At 42.4% G+C, this 26,637-nt stretch overlaps 1 protein-coding gene across 1 annotated transcript in view; it reads right to left on the reverse strand.

The window, feature by feature from the left end:
- FGFR2 (fibroblast growth factor receptor 2) overlaps positions 1–26,637 on the reverse strand; it is a gene marked incomplete at its 5' end in the record, with an annotated part of 57,433 nt that overhangs the window by 27,385 nt on the left and 3,411 nt on the right. The window contains 2 exons of the mRNA XM_010019135.1: positions 15,123–15,246; positions 21,539–21,708. Coding sequence (XP_010017437.1) covers positions 15,123–15,246; positions 21,539–21,708 — 294 coding nt within the window. The remainder of the gene's footprint in view (positions 1–15,122; positions 15,247–21,538; positions 21,709–26,637) is intronic.

Genomic DNA, 26,637 nt, shown 5'->3' on the forward strand with positions numbered 1-26,637 from the left:
AGCATAGGTACTGTCAAAACCATATTCATAAATCTCACATCACTATTTAGCATTTAAAATACAAGCCGTACATGTGTAAGCAGATATCATCACTCAAACAACTGGCTACACAAATATTAGATGGAAACAGTGTGTTCTTTTTTACTAAAGCCTAGCAAAGGAGTCTTAAAGGTTGCTGAAACTCATTTTATCACTAGCCCTACAAAACCTAGTATTTATAATCAGGATCACTGCTAAACAAAACATCTCTAGTTATTTAACTCAGACAAGCAGTATTTTCATACAAAACAAGTTAGCAACCCATCTCATGCCTCTGGAGCCTTTCTGATGTCAATATTCCTCTTGCTTATTAATATTGAATTGAATCAGAACCTCAAGAAATAAATCTTTGCTACCTGTCCACTCTCACTGCTCACACAGTTCAAAAACAAGCCAACAGCATATGCATACAGAAAATCAGCCCACAAATGAGCTGTCTTTAAGCACACTAAGCAATAAATAAACTATAAATAATAGTTACTGAGTGAACTACATACAGATCTACAAGGTTTTTCATAGACATGTAGTGCTTTCTCAAGCAGGCCTTCCCGGTTCAACTGAAGTGCCATAGATGTTTAAAAGCAAATGTAATGGGTGTCTAAAAATTTTGTAAATTGGACAATATTTTCTGTATATTGATCTGAAATTGAGCCAAACTGATAATTACACATAAATCTCCATATCTTACATTTCATTTGTATTCTAGTTCTTCCCAAAGTCTAACTTTATAATACTTTTTAGAGAGAAAGCATGCTTAATGCTGGATACCATCCTAAGAGATAGACACCAACATCATTCCCATTTGAGGAGTCAGCTACCTACAAAATGCAGAGTGAAAATTATTGTTCACTTGAGGAATATCATATTCAAGGCTATAGGCAGCTTAATTTTACACCACCTTAGAAGTGCCCAGGGCCTGAGTAATTCTTACTTATCTATAGACAAACAGACTTGCTGTCTGAAAAGATGACTGACAAAAGATACCTGCCCAATGGCTTGGAAGAAACTGTCATTTGGCCTATTAATGTTAAAGCTTCAGAATACGTTCCTTTGCAGAAAAAACTGCAAAGAATCCAGGAAAGCTGGAAAATTCCAAGTTTCCACAAAACTGGCACAATGGAAGGAGCTGCTCAGACAGCTCCCAGCCCTGCAGGACACCTGGAGACAGCTGGGAGCCCAATCCTGAAATCATTGAACACCAGGTTGGAAAGGACCTTAAGGATCACCTGGTCCAACCATTCTAGTAAAAGTATGACCTGACTAGATGTCCCAGCACCCTGTCCAGCCAAATCTTCAAAGTACCCAATGCTGGGGAATCCACTTCCCTGGGGAGATTATTCCAATGACTGGTTGTCCTCTTTGTAAGAAATTTCCTCTTCTGTCAGTCGGAATCTCCCCAGGAGTAACTTGTGCCCATCACCCCTCATCTTTTCCATGTGATTCCTTGTAAAAAGGGAGTCTCCATCCTCTTTGTAGCCACTTTAAATACTGGAACATAGTGATGAGGTCTCTCCTGAGCCACCTTTTCTCAAGGCTGAACAAACCCAGCTCTCTCAGCCTTTCCTCATACAGCAGGACCATCCTGCCACAGGTGATGAAGGGAGAAATGACTGGAAGAACCATCCTGGATATGACAACTTCCCAAGGAATCCTGACAATTGGCTCTTAAAGAAGTTTAAGCCCCTGGGTAGGTGGTTCCTGAAAAAGGGCCTCATCTCCCTCCTATCCTTGGCTTTATCTCGTCCAAATCTTGCTGATAGCTGCAGCCAGCATGGCGGGAAACCAGAGAGGAGACAAAAAAGTCATGATGCAAATGTATGAGTTGAAGACACTGGGATAAAGAGATGGGTGACAGGAGCCAAAACCCCAAGTTCTGCAGCCAACGGAACCAGATGATGTGATCCCACCACTCCAGTCCTAGCGCAGGGGGTGCGGGGATGGAACAACCGCAGGAAGAGAGGCTGCTCGCCAAGCATGCTGGCAGAGGGAAGATGCAGGGCAGGATCTGCTGCTGCCAGAGGCCCAAGTAGAGCATATTGTGACTAGGTGCTACTGGAGTTCCTTGGCAGGGAGAGGAGACAATAACCCCGGAAGGGGTGAGCTCTGGGGCCCATCCCCAGGCCAAGTCTCCTTAGCAACCTGGCTGTGCCAGGGGCTGAGAAGAGCTCTGGCAATTGTCTATCCAGGGCTCCTTGTCACCCTAGCGCAGACAGTTCAGGACCTTTCATAGGAGCTAAAAGCCAGAACCAAAGCCCATTGAAGTCAGGGGGAAAACTCACATGGAATTCAATGGGCTTTGCATAAGGCATCTGATTCATTAAAAAATATAAATAAATAAATGAAAACTACTCTTATTTTCCCCTTTTGATTGTGCTTGTTTCCTCTCCTTGCAAATGTGGGATTCGAGTGCGGGCTAGGAAAATAAAAGCTGAATAGCAAATGCAAGACCAAACATGATCTCTGAGGACAATGGAGAGATCCTCAGTTAATGGCAGGGAGGGGAAGGAAAGGGAGGAGAAAAAAGTTATCTAATTCTTTTCCACAGTTTTTAATTAGACACATTTCTCAGAGCCTTTAATACCAGTTTTGAAATGTTACTGGCTCCTAAGGAGTCATCTTGACGGCTGCCACTGTGAAGCTACAGAGGGGTTCCCTCAAACTATGCCTCTCAGTGCACCAGCAACACTTGGATCGATAGCCCTTGGCAGAGGTTCTGTGTAACCAGACATCAGCGAATGAAAAATGAAGCAGCCCCAGCTGTCTCTCAGCTTATGTGAAAACACAGGCTTGCCATGCCCTCATCTTCATTTGCCCTGGTCAGCACAGCATGCTCAGCTCTACTTGCTTATTTTGCCTGACTCTGAGCTCAAGAAGTCTTCAAGCAGCAGCCTGGACCCCATTCAGTGAAAACACTGCCCATTCCCAACCACCTTCCTTCCGATCGTGCAACATCTGTTGCTTTGGAAAATGCTAATTATCCAGTAAATTATGGGTCTCAAAAGCATCCTACAGTGATTTAGGCCAGATTGTAATCACAGCCTCTTGCCTTGGGTTTGGCTTAGCATCCCAAACTTGCAAGATTGACTCTTCAGCCCTAAAAAAATGTGTATGTATATATATATTTATATATACAAAAACCAAATCACAGCCTTTTCATCATACACTCAGACTGAAGTATTTCTCCCCTTTGTTCTGCCTTCACCCAGTATAGAGCACTCTCCCACTAGTTCCACTGAGCCATATACCGGACATGGGAGGTCTCAGAAGGCCACTGAGGTTTGGAAGCAGCCCTACGTGGCCGCTACATGGCTCTGTCTCCAAATTAACTATGTCTGTCCTCTCCTATCCAACAATGCATCACATCAGGGGATTCCCTTGGCAGGTACTTTAGAGACATATCCACCTGATATCCCTCATGCCACCAGCTGACCCACGGATGAGCCTCGTGGTGTCGAGACAGCATCACCCATCTCCAGGACACTCAGAGCCCCCTCCTCGTGCCGCCTTCCAAACAATACCCACAGGATTACCCAAACTGCTCCAATAGAAAATGCAGTTACCGGGTAACTTCTCAGGTGCCTTAACCACTGCCTAGAGTGGACAGGAAGGTAAAACCTCTCAGGTACAGCTCCAGCTCCCCACAGGCCAGTGCACCCTGTGCCACCTCAAAGCTGAAACACCATTTCTTCTCAGAAGTGGCACTAACAACCATTTCAGCCACAGTGTGAGAGAACAACTCCCTACGTGTGCAAACCACTGTCTCTGTGTTCAAATCCTGACATCTCTGTTGAGACTGTACACATTCGTACTATTATTGCTGGCTCTGATGATGGTGTTTGGTGGTGTGAATACCTACCTCTGGGTGAGGGCATTTACTAAAGCCACTGGGTCAAACACGATATCAGTCCCTATTATATCACCACCTACTGGGGCTAAATATCAACCATTAAAAGAAAAAATGAAATTTTTATCAATACCTTACCATTCAGTGAGTGAAAACCTATCAAGTTTCTACCCTGCCCCAGCTGGCAGCAAAGGAATCAGTTTGTAAGGATCACTGTCCTTCGTGAAACATCCTGCCTACACAAGCTGCAAATCTGGCCTCAGTTCACACGTGCTCCAAGGCTGGATTGATTATTGCTCTCTAAAGTATAAAGCGCTTGTGAGGAGAGTTCCAGGAGCAGCCAAGGCACATGAGGAATTGCAACTTGGATTTCTTTATAAACCCGGCACTACCCAAGTTCATACAAAGGACGTGATTTGAAACCCCACTTGCTCTCCATACCCCTGGCATAGGAGGGGTCTAACCGAAGAGATGTCAGAGTCCCCACAGGGATTTCCTAGTTCAAGGTAGCTTTCTACTCAAGGACCACATGAAACCTTCACTTCCTTTCTCCAGCAATAAGCAATTGCTTAGGGGGCCTGTGTTGTATAAAGGGCTGGGAGGAAAATGTTGCTAACTCCACTATTTGGGCCATGGCATAGAGGAGCAAGGCTGAGTGCTGGCTGTGCTTTCACAAGATCAGGACCAATGGAGCAGGTATAGGCAAATGCCTCTACTAAATAACAACATACACTATACATATGTGAGCCTGGGGCTGAGCAGCTTCTACCAGCTGCACATCAGTCAGGTTTCCTTTCTGCATAATATGAAGCACTATGTGTTGTTTATGGCCAGTTCAGGAGTGCTGCTGAACTGTCATGTTCCATTTCTATGTACGTACACACACACCCCTCAAATCTTCCTAGGTAATTCATACATGCCAAGGTAACATCCACAGCAAGTTAGGGACAATGCTCTCTTCCCAAACTCTGCAAAATTGGAAGATGTTTTAAGGTTACAAGGAATAACAGATCTTTGTCACTAAACATTAAGAGAGAAAGACCATCCCTGGCAAAAATACTTGATAAAGAACAGAAGCCTTTCAGCCAGACTAGCAGAATAGCTTACAGATCAGACCAGCATTACCAGTGCTGATGAAATCATGCCTTATAAATTTTGGCATCTTTTATCAGGAGGCATTAGCCAACAAATGTTCATGCTATTCAGTGTTCCTGTGCAGCAGGAGTTGCCATGCACAGCATTTTCTGCCAGCCCAATGCTATTTGAAGAAGTCATCTCAGTGGCCAAGAGCTCAAAGGTGTATCACTGGCCCTCATGAGTGAACACGGTGAGGCCTGGACCAGCACAGGGATCTGCTCCTGCGGATGGGAGTGAGGGGCTAACCTCCATAACCACTTTCTGAACTCCCTTTGTCCTCAAATTTAGAAGCCTTTTATGTAAACTGGAGATGTTTCTTTCTGCTGCTGTGTCAGACACTTCACCATTGATAACTGCTGGGCCAAAACCTCCATCCCTGCTTTGGTTTGTGGACCAGTATCAACAGTCAGCATAAAGTGAGACAGCAGGGAACCAGAGTCCATGTATTCCTTGCTGTCAGTGAATACTTTCTCATACAATTAAACATTTGAAGACTGTTAAAGCATTTTAGTTCCAAAGAATAAAGACTGTCGCAGACACCAGCAGGAGACCCTTTTGCTACCCAGAGCAAAGCCTGTGCCACCCAAGCCCTCCTACTTACCAAAGCCACCTAAGGAAAAGGCAGAGCCTTTTTAAAATCTTTGCAGAAACTAATCAGGTGCATTCTAACTCTTTGTCCTTGGCTTCACCACCTTCACCTCCAATTTGAAGTAATGGCACTGCTGCTCCAGCAGGTAAAGCTCCCGCTGATGTTATCCCATCTGTCTCTTTGGATAGTTCTACAGAATGGCTTCAGCTTGCTATCCTATGTGCATTTTAGCTAAAATCCATCTTTGCATAACACTTTTACAGCGTAAGTTCATCTGCATACCTCCTTCTCATATGGCAGTAAGCCAGGGAAAAGAAAACAAGCCAGGCTGACTTATTTGGCTTGATATGAAGTCCACTGATGTCAGTAAAAACAGTAGGGGAGGAAAAATATCACAATCAGAACTAGTTAAAAGCTGTCCTTTCAAATCACATGGACATCCAGCAAGCCCAGGGCTAAGGCAGGCAATGTGGACACTCTTGTTTTATGACATGAAATTATCAACAGGGTTTTAAGACCAGTTTGTCCTTAAAGCAAAGCCCTATTGTCATGGGGTCACAGTGCGGGTTTAATCAACCCCGTGCAGCAAGAGATGTTGCTCCAACACTAACCTTGGAGCTCCCTTGCAGTAGTATCCCTCACACAGTGCATGCTTAAGCAAAAGTTTCACACATGTATGAACAAAGGAAGGAGAGGCCTCCCTTTAGTGTGAAAAAACATGGGAAATGGATCAATGAGGAGCTGAAATTGTCATTGAAATTATTTTCAGTGCACCCTAAAACAAAAAGGCTACAAGAGAATAAGAAAAGCAGCTTGTGACTTCTCACAGACAAGTGGTAAAATTGTATTGTTCTGGCTGTTTCCAGAGACTGCATTAATTTTTACACACAGAGATATCACCCTTTGCACAGCTCCCAGCACTCAGCTGCTTTATAATAACCAGAGGCAATGCTGGGGTCCAGCACCACTGGACTGGGCTCTCCAATAGGCTCTGCCAAAGGTTTATTGTAAGCCTGGCAAACAGCATCTCTCCCACAGGGGTGATGTCCTCTCGAGCTGCAGTGGGTTTAACTCACCAGAGCACCCAGTGATGCCATAAAGCACACAGTGGGAGTTATTGTTGCTGGTGTCATTGTGACCTGACTGCAGATTTTGCATCCTCCACATTCCCTTTCCTGAAAACAGCTCTGCCTTTAAAGCAAAATGGAAAAGAGTATGTAAACCTTTAACAGCCCTCATATTTCTACACTTCTTCCCCTTTTCTTACACAGCACAATTGCTCTGTTGATCAACACAGGCATTAAATTATTGGAAGCACTTTGATATTCTCCCTTCCCTACTAGACACAGCTGACCAGTGCCTGATTGACCATACCTGGTGTGCAGGCTCTCAGGGCAGAGGACAAACTCCAGCATCCAGATTTTCAATGCTCTGTGCTGGACCATTCTGGCTCAGTCTCAAGACATATCTATGTTGGACCTCACTCAGCTGTATTTTGGATTTAGGATGAGAGCGATCATAACACAGTGATGTCTTAGTTGTTACTGAGCAGTGCTTACACTAAGTCAAGGACTTTTCAGCTTCTCACACTACCCCACCAGTGAGATTAACACATGCCCCCAGCTGACCAGAGGGATATTCCATATGATATGGCATCATGCTCAGTATATAAACCAGGGTGCCACTGCTCTGGAACTGGCTGGTTGTCAGTCAGTTGGTGAGCAACTGCTTTACATTTGCAACACTTGGGGTTTATTTCTCTTTTTGTTATTTCCCTTTTCATTAAAATTTTTATCATTCTAATTATTTATTAGTATTTTATTTCAACTATTGAACTGTCTTTATCTCACCCACGAGGTTTCTCACTTTTACCCTTCCAATTCTCTCTCCCATCCCACCAGGGCAATGAGCGAGTGGCTGCGTGGTACTTAGTTGTTGACTAGGGTTAAACCACAACTCTTCTGCACCCACATTTTCCTGCCTTTTAGCATACAATCTGAATGACCAGCCTATATGAAGCCAAGAGCCAGAAGCACCATCATCAGCCTCTGGCTGAGCAGTGGGTGCCAGAACTGCTCTCTGAGAAAATTTCATTGAAGAGTTAGAGGAGGGGAGGGAAGGAAGGAAGTGTCATTTGTTGCAATATTCATTCAAATGTAGACATAGGTGGGTTTCACAGGCACTCTAGACAGTGCATTAGCACAGATATCAAAGGAAAAGTACGTTTGAAATCAACTGCTGCAATGAAATTATGTTGCTCAGCAATGCGTATAATCCAATCTAGCAGCAGAAACACTGCTGCAGATATAAACACTAACCAATGCAAGTATATTCACTTGTAAATACAGAATACATGAACAACTTAAGAGTAACTGTTTTGATCACCTAATTTGTGATGGTGCTTACAAATTTTAGACTTTCAGAAGCACCTGGTAAAAATGGTAAAGACTAACTTTATTCCAACTAATACACCGTCACATCGAGTTCTTAACTCCACTCAAGTTCTGACAGTATCAGTTTCACTTTCATGAACAGTTAAAAAATTCAACACGTTCATGCAACCTTCTAAAGCTCAAAATGAAAAAATAACTTAATGTTTTTCATATACAGAGCAGTTCAATATTCAAAAGTGCTTAACAAACTATCTTGCAGGACCCCTTTAGGCACTGGAAGCTGCTCTAAGGTCTTCCCTGAGCCTTCTCAAGGCTGGACAAACCCAGCTCTCTCAGCCTGTCTTTGTAGGAGAGGTGTTCTACCCTTCTGATCACCTTAATGGCCCTCCTCTGATCTCTCATCCTCTTGCCTGTCTCACCCTGACACCATCCCTCAAGGGTTCTTCCTCTGCTACACTGAAAACCTCTGGGAAGACTCCCCACAGCCTTTCACTCCTGTATATTCCCAGTCCTGCCCTTCGCCAGTCCCAGCCACACACAACCCCGATGCCTACCGCTGAGTGTCATCTCCCTCCATTACCACCCCTACTACACACTGCTTTCAACCCTAGTTTAATACCCAAAACCACCAGTGTGGTGGTCTGTTGGGATACATCTCACCCACCACAGGCAGCTACCCCACTGCAGCCATGGGGCTGTCCCACCTCTGCATTTCCTCCCACCCTCAGAGACAACATGAAGAAACGAGGGTGCAAACTTCTCACTAATAAGGCAGACATGATTAAGAGCCTTGTGTTTGCCCTTAATATTGTCCATTCATCTAGTCTGTATCCCCGTTCATTTATAACTTCTCTGTATTTGTGATAAGCACTTTTTAAGAGGATGTAACTTTACCAATTTACTGCCAATTACACTCATTTCTTTCAGTAATAAATGTTAGAAAAGTTAGAAAGTTAGAAAAGACTGGATCAGGTCAAAAAGCCCCTCTTATTTGGCACAGACATGGCTTTCGACACTTGCCAATTGCACATTTGACAAGGCAACAGTCTTGTTAGCATCTTCGGGAAACTCCTGCAAATTCCTACTTGCATTTCCACAAGTAGGATACTGCACGAATTAGAAGGCATGATTAAAAATGATAATAACAGAGCTGAAACAATATCCTGTTCATCATTCATCAAAAGAAAAAGAAATACCTGCCTTGGGGCTATAATAAGACAGAAAGTGGGACAGGGAGACCAGTCCTCCCCCAGCAGACTCTGCAGGAAGCATTCCAAACATGACAAATTCACTGTTCACCCAGCAGATGAAGTAATGACACTAGTATTTGTCCATAAAACATAATTTAACCAGACTACTCCAATGAAATCAGAAGCTTTAATGCTGTAAAACCAGGGGGCTGGAATACTTTTACCTTATTAAGAAAGGGGAGGGGGAAACATACGCTTGCCTTTTCCCTTAGCTGCACCATCACACTGTGGTCTTTGTTTTCAGGAGTGAACCTCACAGCCTCCAGCACTAAACAATCTCTGTAATTTCTTCTCAGATGCACACACCTTGCCAAAAGCCTAGTGCCAGGTGTAAAGTCCACACTTGGGCTTATCAGTACATTAAATAGTCATCTTCCCTCTTGGTCTAACCAAATCCCTGAGGGCAAGCATCAGTACAGATTCCCTCATGCTTTCAGCCCCTGTCTCATCATGTCCCATGCCGCAAGCGCCTGGGTGAAGACATCAAGCCAAAGCTTGTCCATGTAAAAAGGTAGTCAACAACTACAAGCACATCTGCCAGAAACACAAGTTTAGGCTTGGTCGTAATACCTACACTTAACTCCTGCCAGACATTAGTGATGCAATGTCCAAGGCATGTATTTAGTTGGTGTCAGTTCCTTTTTCGCATGTAACCTGAATCCTAAATATAATTCTTTGGAAATTAGGCGACATACTGCAGTTCAGTCAAAGCTACTTCTGAGCTTTATTTTGACAAAACAAGCCTCAGCAAAAAGCAAATAACAATGCATATGTTTCTATGAATCTGGGAATGACAAAATGGAAACATGTCTTTAAAAGAAAAATATGTGTCCGTGCCATGTTCGCAGCTAGAGCCTCTGAGAGCACATGAGAATCCAAAAATAAAACTGACTAGAAACAAAGGCAAAGTTCTTTCTTCTGCCTAAACTAAGGGACGTATAAACAGCGAAGTACCAATAGCAAAAAAAGTTGATTCCATTTTAATCAGATCTTTTTAACAACGTGCTGTAAAAAGACAGAGTAAAATTCATCCCCTAGCCCTCTAAAACCTCCAGGAGTTCAGAATAAAAGCATTTTTCTGTACGCCCGTCAGTAAAACCACTCATACATGAGATTTCTGGGGCTCAAGCTTTAAACTGGGAGTCATTTAAAATGCTCCCTGGATGAGATGTTATTCTCACACTGTTTTCATATGAAAATATGAATTACTGGTAAGGGACAACTGTGTGGCCACCTCTGGAGTTCACTCCTCAGTAACCAGAGCCAAAGGCAGTGCTATTAGGCAAATTAGAAAGTGGTCAAAGTACAGCTAAACTGGCTGCAAAAGGACCTTTTTAATAACAAATATAGTTGTGATAAGTTTTGTTCATTTTTATAGTAAACAGCAGGCCCTTCTTATACATTCTTGGAAGAGGTGTTGTGCTATAGCAGCTGCTTAGAAAACCCAGTAAACGGGGTAGTGCCAAACTTCATCTAAAACCAAACCATCTCTTGTTTCCCTGGATGATGATGTTAAATAGGACAGAAATGGCTACGTGCACTAGGGCTTTTCAAAGGCTAACCTTTTCTTTTTATTCTGTTAAAATATAAATTCAATTAGTTACTTCCATGCTTAAACAGAACTGCCGCTGCTGAAATTGTACTCCAGCGATAATTGCAATCCAAGAGTGATCTAATTATATACAAGTCTCAGTGGCTGCATTCCCACGTTGCTTCCTACAACCTGGATTCACTACAATACAACTGGTAAGTGAAAACCACATCGTTTTCATTCATTCTCCCTTAAGACTGCATGACTTTATATATGTTTAATGAGAAAGGAGTTAGTTGATTAGTAAGCTTACTATAAAAATGCGAGTTTCTACCTACTGTTAAACACAAAAGAAAAGAAAGGCACTTCAGCTGATGGGCTAAACTGTACAAGGGAAAGAACATTCTTTTAATTAAGGTCCTGGATTAGGATTCAAGTACCAGCTTTACTTTTTGGCTCTGCCACCAGCTTCCTGTGTGACCCAGGGCAAGAACTTTTATCACTCCACGGCTCAGTTTTTCATCTATAAAATGGACAGTGACATTTCCTTCTCCCAGCCTCTCCACATTTCAGTTTTAAGCAATTACTGTGCATTGGCACATTGCCTTGGACAATAAGCATTTGATATTAATTGAAGCCTTTGGGTAGTACTCCAGTAAAAAGCTAAAATCAACTCATCTCCCTTACACAGCATCCTAACAAAGCTCTGTATTGCCGCCATTTGCCACTACTGCAATCCAACCTATTTGTATCCCTGGGCAAAGTCCTGCAGTCATAGCCTGCTGAAGTCCCTGTTTTGAAATGGAGGAGGAGAGAGGAAAAGGCAGGGGACTGGGGTATCCCAAACATGTAAAGAATAACTTTGTCCAACACAGAATATCCTGGCCAACTCGAATGGACAATTCCCCGCTAACACTGTCAATGTGCACGAGCATCCTGTGCAGTAGAGAGGTTGCCAACAACTTGCTGCTTTTTCTTCAGTATTTTCTACTCCCATTGTAAAAATCTCAGCTCAATGGTGTTGCCAGGTTTGTAAATTTGAGTGAGACCATTTGAGCTGAGTTGACTATTTTAAGAGGGTTCTTGCAAGTAATTACAAGGTAAAAACGAGAATACTTCACACCTACGTTCTGACTGAAAACTACTCAGCCCTGCTGGCTCCAGGTTTTTAATTGTCAGAAGAGTTCAAGGTTTGGAAAGTTATTGGCATATTCCTAACCAGCATTGTGTCATTATTTGGCACGCTTTTTGCTGGGATACCTCCCAAATCTGTGACATAATCAGAGGGTTCTTTACATTACAGCATATATTCAGATGCTCATGTTAGTGTAATACGTTGCCATATTTAATACCATTTGCTATTACTTACACTTAATCAGCTCTGGAACCAGTTAAACCATATAGGAAAAGCAATTTCAGAGGTTTTCAACTGACAGTTTTCCACACAGAACTGGCCCTAAAATTACGACCTGAAGCTTGTAAGATGCAGTCTACATACGCAATTGCCTCTAAACAAACATCCATAACTCTCCTCAACCCTGTGGGAACTGAAAATATATATGAAAACAGAAAAAAAGACAAAATAAATTTCTGTAGGACTGTCTTAACTAGAAAGACTGTCAGAGTTTCCCCTTCTGGCCAGCCTTAATTTACTGCTTCAGCAGTTTTATGCCCAACCTCCATGATTATTACAAGCTTTCAGCCACACAGCAATGGCTGAGCTCTCTAGCATCAATTCCCCTTTCAGCTTAAAGTCCCAGCGCAGTATGGCTCAAGAGACTCACAGTAAATTGAGCACAGATATTTCAGTTTACACTCTTGAACTCATGAAATTAAATGCAAAAAGCAAGTAAAATGATTACACAGAACTCCAAAATGCAGGTCATGACTTGCAAAAATCACTTTTGGACTTCTGGTTTCATATCTCACAGGGCCTCAGCATCACAAAATGCTGATTATTCCCCCAGGAAAAATCAAGGCTCCTTTGGGTGCCATCAGCCTGGTACCAGCACCCCAAATCACTAGTCAGTTTTGAAAAACCTCATTATTTACTTTTCTGCCTCTCTATAGGAAAGGAATAGACATTTAAATAAATGACATAATCCTTATTACCATTCCATTCATTCATGCAGGTCCCTATAATTTACTGCCAGGAAAAATAAACTTCTGCATAATATTCCTCAATGTAAGACATTCAAAAGGCTCAAAGGGGGAGAGGAGGTGAGAGGGCTTCTGACAAATATTTGCTCAAGTGACCACATCATCCAGGAACACATTTGCTAGAAAAAAAAGGGTGAAGAGATTTATGGTCAATGTGAAACATGCCAGTTTGGGGCTGCGGCAGTAATAAGGAAAAGGAGCAGGGGACAGAGGAGGGAAGGGGAATTTTTAACCAGTTCCATTTCAGCAAGGAAAACTCCCAATAATCCAAAAGTGCTGTTTACCTTCTATGTATTAAAACTCTATTAAAAAAAGAGTTTTGAGCAACTTTAGTCGATCTACATTTCCTAAAGGATTAAGAAAAATCAAACCCAAAACAACTCAAAAAATGCCATGACTTATCATCCTCTCATGTATTTTCTGGGCCAGCCTTTAACTCAAGATTCATCCCTGACAAGCTCATGTGAGCAGCCCATTTCCTCCAGCAAAGTGGTCAGCAGAGGACTGAGGCAGCAGAACACAATTTACTACCATCTCCGACAGCCGTTGCTGCTGCACCCTCCATAAACTTTGTTTGAACAAGTGTTCAAACAAAAATGGCTTTGCTTGGTTCACCTCAACAATACCCATAGCTCACTACTGATGACCAAAATGTTTCCAAATCCTCACTGCTGTCAGTGTTGACTACCTAAAACCAAGTGGGAGGTTCACAGACTGGCTTTGAAGACTTAAATGTTTGTGGGCTGGTGATAGGGCTTCAGTCTGACAGCACCACAAAGTTATCTTTTTCCTCCTCTGCTCCACGATGATGAGCTCTCACTGATATTTCCACGAGGAATTTTTTCATTTCTTGCTGCCTGAGAAGCTGGCATCTGCTTTACTTTGGATTTGGGGGTTTCTGCAGATTTGAGTGGTCTCAGACAAAATAAGACTCTGCTTTTAAAGACTATCCAAAACAATGTGGGGACTGCATATTAATTCGTGTACAAAACGATCAAGAAATAGGGAAGTGAAAGTGTTGTCACTGTTTTGGTCATATAAACCTGAATTCACAGTAAGATTCTCCATAAAAGATAAGTTGGGCTGTCAGTCACCAGCTAAAAAGGGCTTACAATAATCAAATTCATTTCGCTTTCAATACTGATTGATCAAAATTAGTATTCGCAGAGCTTGTGATGCTCAGATCATCTGAACAAGCCTGGAAAGAGCATAGCCTTTTTGAGACATCAGAAATGGCAGCTCAGATCCCCAAAAGTACTACCAGGAGGTCCTACTGTAACACACAAACTGATTACTTTTGGACAGAGATGCCTTCAGAGTCAATAAAACTGCTCACACCCATCCAGGCTAATCAGCAGGAGTAGGGGTAAATAGAATAGAACTGGATCCTGAGATTTCAAGCCCTAATTTAACTGAGCGCTTAAATAAATATGCATAAGCCTTATTAAAGTGCAACGGGATTTTGGTATTAGTAAGTTAACATTATTAAGCATGTGCTTAATACTCCTGCTGAATCACAGCTTTGTTACTACTAAGAATTCATACACTTGTTTACGATTTGTCCTCAGGTAAAACACTTCTTCACTACTTTTGTCATCCGTGTTTCAGGAACTGCTCAGAGCCCAGACACAACAGGCTATGGTCAGATCTCTGTTATACTGCTGTGAGTGCAAAGCACCTTTCCTAAAGCTCCAGATCAGCACTAGCTTCACCAAAGTCAGTATCTAGCTTCTCATTGTAAAAAAGTGCTCATTTCAGCTCTAACAGCACCAATCTAAAGGATCCCTCCACAGTTTTCTGAACTGCAGTTATTAAAATCTGTGTTAGGACCATTGTACAAGTAATAATTAAATTGTAATACTAATGATTAAAATTGCATCAGTATTTATTATTTGGCCATCATGGTAAGCTTGTAGATGGATCACAGCAACAAGGATTCACTTGTACACATGGATGTTACACTTTTGCAACGTACAAGTAGATTAGTCCTACAGACATGAGTGAGACAGATGAACATATAGTTAGGTAGCAATTGGTTATGCAGTGAAATCTTATCTTCAGACTGCTCTGAAATCATCTTCAAAATTAATTCAAAACACATCAGCTTAGTTCTAAATGTTTTAGCAGAGAAACTCATTAACTAAAAACATTGTCTTACACGCCACAGAGCTTTACTTACCAACAACGTCGAGATGGTACGTGTGGTTGATGGATCCGTACTGGTTTTCCACTATGCACGTATAATTTCCCTTGTCAGATGGGACCACGCTTTCCATGATGAGGCTCCAGTGCTGGTTGCGGACCTGGTGGGTTGTAACCAGAGAGGCTGAGAACTTCACTAGTATAGTTTCACCCTCTCCTCCTCCAAAAGAACTGCTTCCTGAATAATTTAGCTTTTGTAATCCACGGTTAAGAAGCTATTCTGTGCTCGTTTGACTGTTCTGGACACTGAAATACTTTAGCTATGCCTGATCTGGTACAGCACAGCTGCAGCTGTGAAAGCTTTCACACATTCTGCTATAAATTTACCTTGTCCCTGATCTGAGCACTGCAGACCTCAGTGCACATTCAGTCCTAACAGGCTTATGAGGATGGCACCAATTAGCAGCAGTCATCTTACCAGGCTTTACCTCTCAATCCACTCTAAAGCGAATTCATACCCTCAGGACATTTCCCATCTGTCTCCAAACAATCATCTGATAATATTAACTACCCACCAGCAATACAGGATGGATATTATCCCCTAACATCAAATCTCTGTCTTTCTAGTAGCTCAATTACACAGCCTGGGTTTTGGAGAAACAAAGTACCAGAAAGACAATGTTTGGGATCCCTCCCACAGACACGGAAGTGGCAACAGCTCTCTTGTGGTACCCCAGGGCAGCAAAAGAAATTAAGATGCTGCCTTCTGAAAAATGCCTGAAGAAAATCCTCATGGAAACAGAGCATAAGGATATACATTTATTGCATACAATTCTTTCGGACAGCATGTATGAAAGATGCTGATTCTGTTCCCATTTGAACTCAACAGGAGCATTGGCATTGGTCTTGCAGAAAATAGGATCCAGCCCAATACTGGAAGGATATAGAGTCATCCGGTACACATATATTTCCTGCATCATAAGTTGGCTCCCAAAATGACCTTTTGCTGGCTATCCACTAATCCCTTTTTTAGCATTACATTTTTGACAAAACACTCAAAAATCCTAACATCATGTAGCTGTAACACACAACTTTGAAATTGCAAAGTACTTTAGTTTAGCAAATGGAATAAAATCCAATCTGGTACAGTCATTTTAATCAGCCAAATGGAAAGTAGCAATGCAATTCAGCACAGTACACCAAAAAAATTTATGGACCAGCAGCACTTCCAGTAACTATATGTTCTTAAAACATCATTACAACCATAGGTCTGAAATCCTGCTTCATGCCTGACTATTGTGAAGGTCCTTTAGCCAGCAGGAAATGGCTGCACAGGGCCCTATCCCCACTGCCAAGAGCTTAGCCCTCACACTTGCTGGAGGTAAGAATGCCTTCAGTTCAAAGCTTGGAAGAGTCCTCTCTGTAAGGGGCTCCGGGATTTCCTAGTGCCCCCAGGTAGTAATTAGCTGATCAGGTAGATGATATTATTATTGTCCAGTTATGGCATATTGATATTTTTTTTCCACACTATCAAGAGCTACAAAGTGATTTGATAAAGCTAGAAAGAGTTTCAGTGTTACTGTGTTGTTATTCTGTTATGAAACCTTGAAAATCAAAGTCTCTGTCAGGAAGAATTACTGTCATAAACCGCTGGTAAATAACAAACACAACAGCTACATATTTTGAATATTTTACTTCCTTGCAAGCTATTTTGATGGAGATTTGGTCAAAGTGACCTGAACTTTTTGCACTACAAGTTACATCACGCTTCCCGGAATCAGAGCAAGGGTTTTTAACCAATCTGACCGCAAAACAGGAAGAACAGACCACGGCTGCATGAAAGTTAAAACAACATAAAAATTCCTAACAGGCTGTAAGTAATTAATTTGATAGGAAAACACAAGAAATTGTTTAGCATCCAATAAGAAAACATAACTAACTTACACCCACAAATGGATACACTGGATGGCAATATTAAAAAGTATTTGTGCAATTTCCCTTCTTGTAACTCCAATAAGAGGAGATAGTATCTTTATCGTAAAACAACAGCTTGAGACTCTTCAGTTTAAGCTAAACAACTGCTGTAGAGGCCCAAAGCATATAAGACACATTGTCACACAACTGGATTTATGACATGGATCTGGATTCAACTAGATCCAGCTTGTTGGCTTAGTGCTTTCTGGTTGCAAGTGCAGCATTGCAACGCTCAGAAAAACTCCCCTTTGATGGGAATGACGGCATCTCCTCCCACTGAGACTCCAAAATCAACCTTTCATTCTCAGATACGCAACGGTCCTGCCACATTCCAACCAGCACCTTGATCATACAACCTTTATTAACATGTTTTTTTAATGTAACATTCTGTCACTCCCTGGTCCCAACAAAGCATGTCTTTGGGGAGCAAAACTAGAGCCATTACAGACAACCAGCACCAAAATCATGGACTCATAGAATCAATTAGGCTGGAAAAGACCTTTAAGACCACCAAGTCCAAGACTGAACAATGACACAGCAGTATATGTAAAAGTTAGTTTCAAAAGAGGTTCAAAACACTGCTTCCACAGTACACAGGTCCTACAGCAGCCTTTTGTCTATGGATGAACTACACCACTGATATTCATTTTTTGGGGAAAAAGAACCAACAAACCAAACAAAACCAACCTCACTCTTATGACTGAAGCTGCAAATAGATGGTCTCTTTGGTAATGTAGGTTAAAGCCATTAGCTCCCTCCTGGTTGCACACTAGGGCCCTTCTAACTGAAGACACCAGTGTTACAGCTCTCCAAATATTCCTTAATAAGTTTCCATGGATAATACCAACTAGGTCCATTTAAGCTGTTAAAATGTATGACTTGAGCTCATCTGGCAGACAGAATATGTAAGGGAGCTTGTATGTGCTAATCCATTACTGAAAAAAACACAAGGGCAGCAACAAGCTGCTGAAAGTGGGAGCATCCTCACCAGGCCTACAAGGTCCAGAAAAGGATGTGTCCATAGACACATTTATCAGTTGTAGGAAACCTTTCCAGTTCTCCAACCTGACTACCTCCTTGCTGCCAGCTATATTTCTACTATGCTATTCCCAGAAACCTTAACTTATATTGAGTTCTTTTCAAAATCCTGAAGAATCCACTCCGTTACCTGGTCTTTAGGGTATCCCTTTCTATTTGCCTTTGCTTTTTCTTGACTTAGGGGAATTATTACCTGTGAGGGTGCTGAGGCGCTGGCACAGGGTGCCCAGAGAAGCTGTGGCTGCCCCATCCCTGGCAGTGTTCAAGGCCAGGTTGGACACAGGGGCTTGGAGCAACCTGCTCTAGTGGAAGGTGTCACTGCCTGTGGCAGGGGTTGGAGCTGGATGAGCTTTAAGGTCCCTTCCAATCCAAAACATTCTGGGATTCTATAAAAATATGATTCCCCCCAAAATCAGCTCAGGTAGAGAGAACACATGCAGAACACCCATGCAAAAGCCATAGGCTTCTTCAGTTCCTCTAGAGTCAGAACTCTTTCTTTACTCCGTGTTTACCTGTCTGAATCTAAATGTGTTTAAGACAACTGTAGTGATGAAGCTTATCAAAATGCATACGTGAAAACACACACCTCTTAATGCTTAACCAGTATCAACTGATAGAAGTACATTTGCTTTCCGGGTGGTGTACACAAAAGTAGAGGCTCCTGTGGTCTCTCACAGAGGATGTAGATTATTCATTCAAAGAAATTATGCCTCTAACTGCACAAGCAAGAGCTATCATCACTTTAGAAACAGACAAAAAACCAGACTATAACGGATTTAGACAGTCAATAAATGTTACTTTTCCCTTTGCTATCAGAATTTTGTGTATACCTTGAAAAATTATAGAAGGTTCAAATTTGAAATTCACCACCCAGAATTAGTCACGGTGGAGGAATTTCACTCTGGACGCTATCTTGGCTAACACATACACCCTCTTCCTAGCCTGACTGAGTGCAAATTGACTCAAGACATTCCCCAGTCAGAAGGACAAAGTGTTACAGGCCACTATCTGATTGCGATAAAGTGCATACAAAGAAGAGATTTCTTAGCTCAAGGCAGAAGGAGAGAGGTGGCTGCAGGATTACTGGAAATCTTTATGTTTTCCTTCCTTTAAGTTTGTTCTTAAAGTCTTCAAGGGGCGATTGCCTCTTCCGAAAAGGACAGGTGGTGTTACGTCCGTAGCTCAAAGTGCTATGGAGATTTCCAGAAGAAACGCTTTATGTACAGCAATGCCCAGATTCAAGACAAGCTATCATACCAGAATTATCTTGAGTTGCTGTGATATCTGGCTGAACACAGACCAGTCCTTTCTGAGGATTCCTTCATTACAAGTTTGTCAGTAAAGACACGTCAAGAAAATACAATTCTCTCTTTATTCCATAATAATTTTGAATAAGCTCAGTGACCTCAACCTGCCCTTCTACAAGAAGCGGACACAGGCTCCTACTTGATTCTATGATTCTCTAAGTAAATGCTACCAGATCATTTAACATTTGATGTATTTCTGAGCATCAAGAAAGTCTAAAATCCACAGCTGTGTCCCCACTTTATTTCCTTCAGACTAAAGAGAGGTAAGAAGTTATGATTGAAAATTATAGGTATATACTTCACTGATCCAGCTGGCTTTAGAAATAGGCATCTGTGGTTTCTTCCCAGGGTACAGACATACCTAGGAAATTGTATATATTTAACACACATGAGCAAAAATTTAACTTGTGGCACTTAATGGGCACAGGTCTAAATGAGCTCACACAGAATCCTAACACGAGCTAGCAGTGGCAGCACAGAGCCCCACACGGGCTGATTTACCCCATGAAAGATCACCCTCCCAGACCAGAGATCAGGTATCTCCATCCTTGCCTTGCAAGACACACATTTTCTGCACGGTTTTCAAGAGTGATATCTCTGTTTCCCCTTCATGAGATGTAAAGTGTTTAAATAATGTCCCAGTTAGTACCAAACCAGTCACTGTTATTTTCCAAGACAGGATTAGTTTGGGTTTGGTGTTTGGGTTGTTTTTTAATTGCTTTCTTTTTGGTTTTAAAAAAGCACTGAGAAAGGTGAAAATCACTGAATTGTGGCCAATTCGTTAACACTCCGCAGCATTATGAAAGGCAGAAGGTGTTGCCAGGTGTACGCTCAGAAGCAACAGTAATTTATGGTGTAAGCAAACAGAGATGGAAAAGTCTACTTAGATAATTAGCGTTCATGCAGGGAGATTTTCTGGGCTTCGCTCTGTGCTAACACAAACGTTGGAAAAATTGACACTTTCTACAGTAAATCCAGCTAGAGAGGAAAGGAGACTACGGCTTGTCCTCCTCTGCACTGGAAAACTTAGGGGGTTTTGTACCGGGCAGGATCCGCGTCAGCAGCACGCAAAGAAATATACACCCTGGCTCCTTCAGGGCATTGCAAAACGTGGCACCCCAAAAATACCGCAGTTACTGGGGTAAGGCAGCAGTGAGGTACCCCACGACTTGGTCTTAAGCTTACTGTGTTGTCTGGAAATGTCAGTTAACTTCTGTCTTAATTAGCATTAGAAATTGCTCTGAGCAAGTTCCAGGCTGGGGCTTGCAGCACGACACAAAGCGACTCACTCAGAACTTCTCATCGTGGGAGAGCACTTGCTGAGGTGTTGGGTTTGTGAAGAAGCCACTGGCAGAAGGTCTACAGAAGAGGGTAAGGTACCCCAGAAATGTGGGGCAGGATGGCAAGGGTACTGCTTGAACAGCAATTTGCCATCAAAGTCACACACTCCCATTCCCTGTGAGGAGTGGGATAAGATGACCGAAGCCTGACTTCTGACCTGACCTAGGCAGATACGGGGAGGTTAAAGGTCCATGCACTAACCCACAGAGCTAGATGGCCTCCCTAAACCTCTCTCTTAATCAGTAACTACCAATTGAGAATGCAACATCTAATCTAAGCTGCTTAACATTCAAACAAACCCTTGTAAGTAATTGCTGTTACTTTCCCCTCAAATTCTGCTTCCCATTTCAGTTTCACAGACCATAAACTCTATAGAAAATAATAACTTTTGACTTATAACCCTTCCTTTATTAAACTGCCTTTAATCACCAGTGTGGACAGTCACATTTTTAACAATGCAGTCAAAAATGAATAGAGCAAAATAGTCTTACTCCACTTTGCAAAGTCAGTCTTTCGCTTTCCAAGTAAGTCTCTCTATATAATTCTTAGCTGCACTGCTATGCCAGAAGCCTGAATTTAACAAAAAGTTATATATAGAGAGAGAATTAATGCTCAGTAACTGCCAAAGAAACCACCCACCCATCCCCAGAAGAAAACAATTACTCTTTTTTTTTCCTTCTACATTCGATCCAAGTTTTCTGTTGACTTGAAGTTGGGTTTTTGTTTTGGGGTTTTTTTTTCCACAACCTTGGTCAAGAAGAGAAACTGCAAAAGTCACATTGTGAGTTCTTACCTTATATCCACCAATACGATGCTCTTGTTTAAACTCTTTACCATTTTTCAGCCATCGCATGGTCGGTGTTGGGTTTCCCATCGCCGGGCAGCGAAACTTGACGGTGTTGGCCGCTGGCACCGCGTGAAGCCTTTTCTCCATTTTGTCCGTATGTGTCCAATAGGGTGCCCCTGTTACAAGGAAATACACCCAGAAACATCAGTACTCGGAAACTGAGCTCCCTTTCCAGCCCCTTCCATAGACATAAAGCACTGCACATATTCATTTTGAGTGTGGTTTGAGTACACGACTGGAAATCGTATGCAGCAAGTGTTGACCAGAGTCTTGCAAATGGCTCAGTTTGCAGCTTTGAGTATACCATTTATGACAATATTCCGATAATTAACCACAGATATCTTTTGGTTTGTGTGTGTCAAGTGAGACAGAGGGACCCAGTTTTCAGCAGACTCAAATGATGAGACACTTTTGACCCCAAGTTGAGGTACTGTGAGTGCCCAGCAAACTCTGAATTCTTTGACCTCTGCTGTGAAGCCAGACAGACCAAGTCAGAAGACCTGTTGGAAGCATCAGCCTTAGCCTCTCTCCATGTGTTAGAAGGAGAATAAACATAGCTACCTGCCTGGCAGCATGCAAAAACTTACATTGTACAAGGGGAAGGTGAACTGTGTTGTTACTGTCACAGAAAGCACTAAAATATACTTACAAATTTAATATATTTCTGAAATCTTAACCAAGGAGGAAGAACTCAGTAATAGCACTTATCATTTTGCTGGGATTTCCCGCTCTCACAAACCTGTCGAAGCCTGGATTGAACATGACCAACACCATGGCATAAAATGAGTACCTCCCTCAGCCCATATTTACTGAAGTGATCTCTTTTACCAACTCCAGTCAAGGCTCTCCTGGCTCACTCGCTCCCTCCTTTCCGTGCCCTGGCCCTGCCTGTGCCCACATGAGGAGCATAAGGAGCACATGGAACACCCCCTCTCAACCAAGTTCTCAATCATTTGCCCCACACCAGCACAGGAAACACAGAAGAACAAACCATACAACTACCCATCTGGTTTAACCCCCTGAGAAGTAAATTTGGATAGATACATCCCTATGCAAGGTTACCCCATGCTCTAGATCCATGCACCACTTTGGCTACATTGCACAGAGTCTTCATTGCATCACTACAGTTGTCTTACCATAAAAGGTTTTTTTTTTTAAAGTTAAAGATTCAGGATCTATTTAATAGTAGGAAACATTAACTTCTTTTACAATGGAGTTTTCCTGAAGCAAATCAGATTAGTGCAGAATTTTTAGAACTAGAGGGGTCCAGAAAAATAACTCTATTTCTCTCAGCCCCGTTTCATTTCCTTCATTAGCAGCCTAACACTCCACTATAAATAAACTCTTCCGTTCCTCAAATATTTATAGCAGTACTTACAATCAGTGCAAACTCAGAAATCCTCCTACCCCCCTCTCTAAATAAAAATACAGCTGGATAGAAAATACAGGAATAAATCCTTTAACAACGTCTCTCTGAGGATAAAGAAAACATTCTAAAAGTAAGTCTTATAATGATGCTAAGAACGATAAGTGGGTTGGGCTTTTTTCCCCCCTGAAGTGGCAATTAGTGTTAAAATTAATGAAGTAGAAAAGCAAAGCAAATTTGTGCATGTAATCAAAGTAGAAAATCACGTAACTATTGAAAACTTAGCTGCAACACTAAGAAGTTGTTACACAGACTGAAGTGAATTAGGGATGCAAGGAAAATCACTGTTAATATTATTTGCTAAAACCAGGATCACATTAAAACAACAGAAGACTTTAAACAAAGCCAACCAAAGGAATTAACTACCACACGCGAAGACGAAATCACATTACAAGTATACCAGGAAAAGGCAGAATTACATGTTGGTACTGATATATTAAAAGGATTATTTTCTCTGGACTGCTAAAACTCTTGCACAACGCAATGCAAGGTGACCACTACAGTGCCCTACCCACAGCTCCCACAAAGCCAAAGTAAACTGTGCCAGGTCAAAGCTAATCAACCACCCAAACCAGTTGTATTGGTATGTCAGGCAGAGCAGAGTGCCCAGATTTCACCCCAAACAGATAATGCTGACCCAGCAGTGTCTCAGCCAGCATGGTCACTTCTCATCACGTCCCTCACACACACCCTTTAACATGTATAGAGCATGAAAAGCCTGGGTGCAGTCAGTGTCAAGCATAACCTCCAAAGCACAAGCTCCACAGCTCACCCGTAGCGATGCTGCCCTGCAGAGCACAGGCTGGATGGACCAAGCTCTGAAGAAGCTCCCACCACAGCACTGGAGCTGGTCAGGATCCAGCCATCAGTAGCTCCCCAGACCAGGCTGCTCCATGCAGCCAGGTTTCTACTGCATTATAGTGCAACTCATCCTCAGGTTTCCTTGCATACGACCCCCTTTTCAATCAACTCTCATGCTCTAAAAAACCCTGCTCCTGGAAGAGAAGTGCTCCGGTAAGATTCGTATATGACAAATGTACAGGGAGAAAAAACTTTGCTCTGTGGAAGAGGTGGGAGCAGGGAAGAGGCCAGGAGAATGCAGTCAGGAACAAAGAGAAACAGCTCAGTTCTGTGCCAGGGAGAGAGGGGGAAAGGAAACTCCCCGGGCTGAAACGACTCTGCTTGGAAAGCTTCCCCTCACACAACCCTCAGCATAATCTACAATGCTCCCGAATTACAGGGGAGCTTGGAGAAAAACATGCGGACATCACATGTTGAAAATGCTTCAAGACATCCTACCATTTTTCACTAGGTTGTAGTGACGTATATTGGCAGCTCCTCAGTATGTTTTAAGGAAAAAGAGAAGGCAGCAACATCCACAAACCATAATGCTCACCCTCATTTTGTGCTTTCAGACAGTGATTAACACACAGCATTTCTCTTTCTAGATTAAAACCTAAAGGCACCTTTTACTGCTTTTATTTGTCCCGAGAGGAAAAGCATCCAGAATCACTAAAATCAATAATGAACATAGTTAATGATAATAGATCACTAATAGATCTATTAGATAATAGCACCAGCTCCTCTCACAGACGATGCCCATCACATCCCAGCTTTACTAACAGGACAGGTAGAAGTAGGTAGCACCACTGCTAAAAGTTCACGGTTACAACAGGGCAGAATCCAGCCCGTAGCAGTAACAAGCAGCAGGGGAACGGGTGGGAATTCCTGATTGCTTTTGGAGCTCTCATTAGTGAAGAAAATATCCTGCTGACCCACACTGCACTTCACTGCAAATACATTATATCTAATCAGGCAAATCTCCTGCATGTGAAATTGAAATTAGGCTGCCCAGGGGACGGCTTCACTTCAGGACTCTTTAATTTTTACTTGGACTTATCTGATACAAAGAAATACTGAAGCAGTAAGCTCCAAGCCTGCCCAATGAGCTCCTCAACCAGGCAGTAGCACACCTGAAATGACCATACTAACCCCCACTAAAGGTTTTTAGTCCAATTGTATTTGACCTTTAATTAAAACACACTTCCAGGCAACATCCTATTTTTGCTGCTCCCTTGAGTGGGTTTCCACTCTACAGGATTTGATGAATTTGAACCTTGTTTCATCCTTTCTGAAAGTCTTCAAGGCATGAAAAGAACAGCATGTGGATTGCATTTAGATGCTTTTTGTTCTTGGTGCCAATTTACCATTGCTTGGCCCAGAAGAAACTGTTTAAAGGGCGATAAGGAAAAAAGTCCTAAAGCTTCCAGTCGCCTGACTAGAATTCAAGGCAGAATAACAGCATCCCCAGGGCTACCCAGGGGTCTCCACAATAAATTACTGTTGGTGGACCTCAGTGGACCACATCATGAGTTGTTGCCTTGCCGGCACCAAGTCAAGATTATAGAAATCCCTTAAATTAGGGCTATCTTTTAACATCACGGTGAGGATGAGGCAACAAGTACCAACAATATATTATCCTCCACTGCTGTCAGTAGGAACTGACGATGAGCAGCCCTTAGCTTTGCAAAAAGAAGTCCCAGATCAAGGTCCTTGGAGGTGGCTCTCCAAAATCAAGCTAAGGCACCTCTTTAGGGCAACATTGGGGAAAACCGACTTGCCAACAAACCTCTTTTTGTGGAAAGAGAGGAGTATTTTGCAGTGGAGCCAATCCTGCACCTTCCCCACAAGCACTAATCCCTTCAACAAAAGCTGGAAGTAATAAAAAGCTATTCAGGATGCAGTCTGGAACAAATCTACCACAGTGCTTTTTTCAGACAGTTAAAATATCTGTCAAGCTAAAAGGACACCAAAGGCAGAGTGAAATCTGCTGTGCATGCCTTTTGCTTATAAATACACACAGGGCAAATGGTCAAATGAACATGTGTACACACAAGTGCCCTCCTCTCCCGCGGACGAATTGCTCCTCACAGCTACCAAGCCACTTACAGCCGCCACTGACTTCAAGGGCAGTTGTATTTTCTGGGCAGCCTTGAAAATGACACTAGGTTTCCTCAGTAGCCTCTCTGCTTGGATCTGGAAACCTTGGCCTCTGAAAAAAAATATCTGTAATCAAGGCAAAGAAAAAAAGGCTAAAAGAATACTTACCATCATAAATGAAACAGCTCTAAAAAGATTTGCTTTAAATATGCGGGAATGAGAATGCCAAGGTTCAGTTTCCTGTGGAAGGCACTACAGCCATTTCCTGCCTCATCACATCATAATTAACATGCCAGGACAGCTGGACTTTATCAGAATTGTTTCATCAAAAAGCAACAACCTTTGAAGACTATGGCCTTTTGTTTCCATCAGTAAAGGCATAACCAGGCCAATTTCCATTGCTTATCCGTAATGATCGCAGCTGTAATTTGTATGTAAATTATCAGTGAAATCGGTTTAGATCTGCAAAGCTCAAGCCACGATTCAGGAAACAAAGTCTTCTTTTCTTAAGAAGCAGCAACCAGGGGCTCTCATGAAGTCCTGGACTTCCGCGGGCTCTGCCTCACGTAGGCAGGAGAAGATGGTAAGGGGCATTTGAGCATTACACTGCCTGTCCCATGGCATGCTCATGGTGGACCTTTGGCTATCCCTGAACTCCTTATTTGCTTTTCAATCTGTC

Source organism: Nestor notabilis, unplaced genomic scaffold (assembly GCF_000696875.1).
Source record: "Nestor notabilis isolate BGI_N333 unplaced genomic scaffold, ASM69687v1 scaffold6670, whole genome shotgun sequence".
NCBI lineage: Eukaryota > Metazoa > Chordata > Aves > Psittaciformes > Psittacidae > Nestor > Nestor notabilis.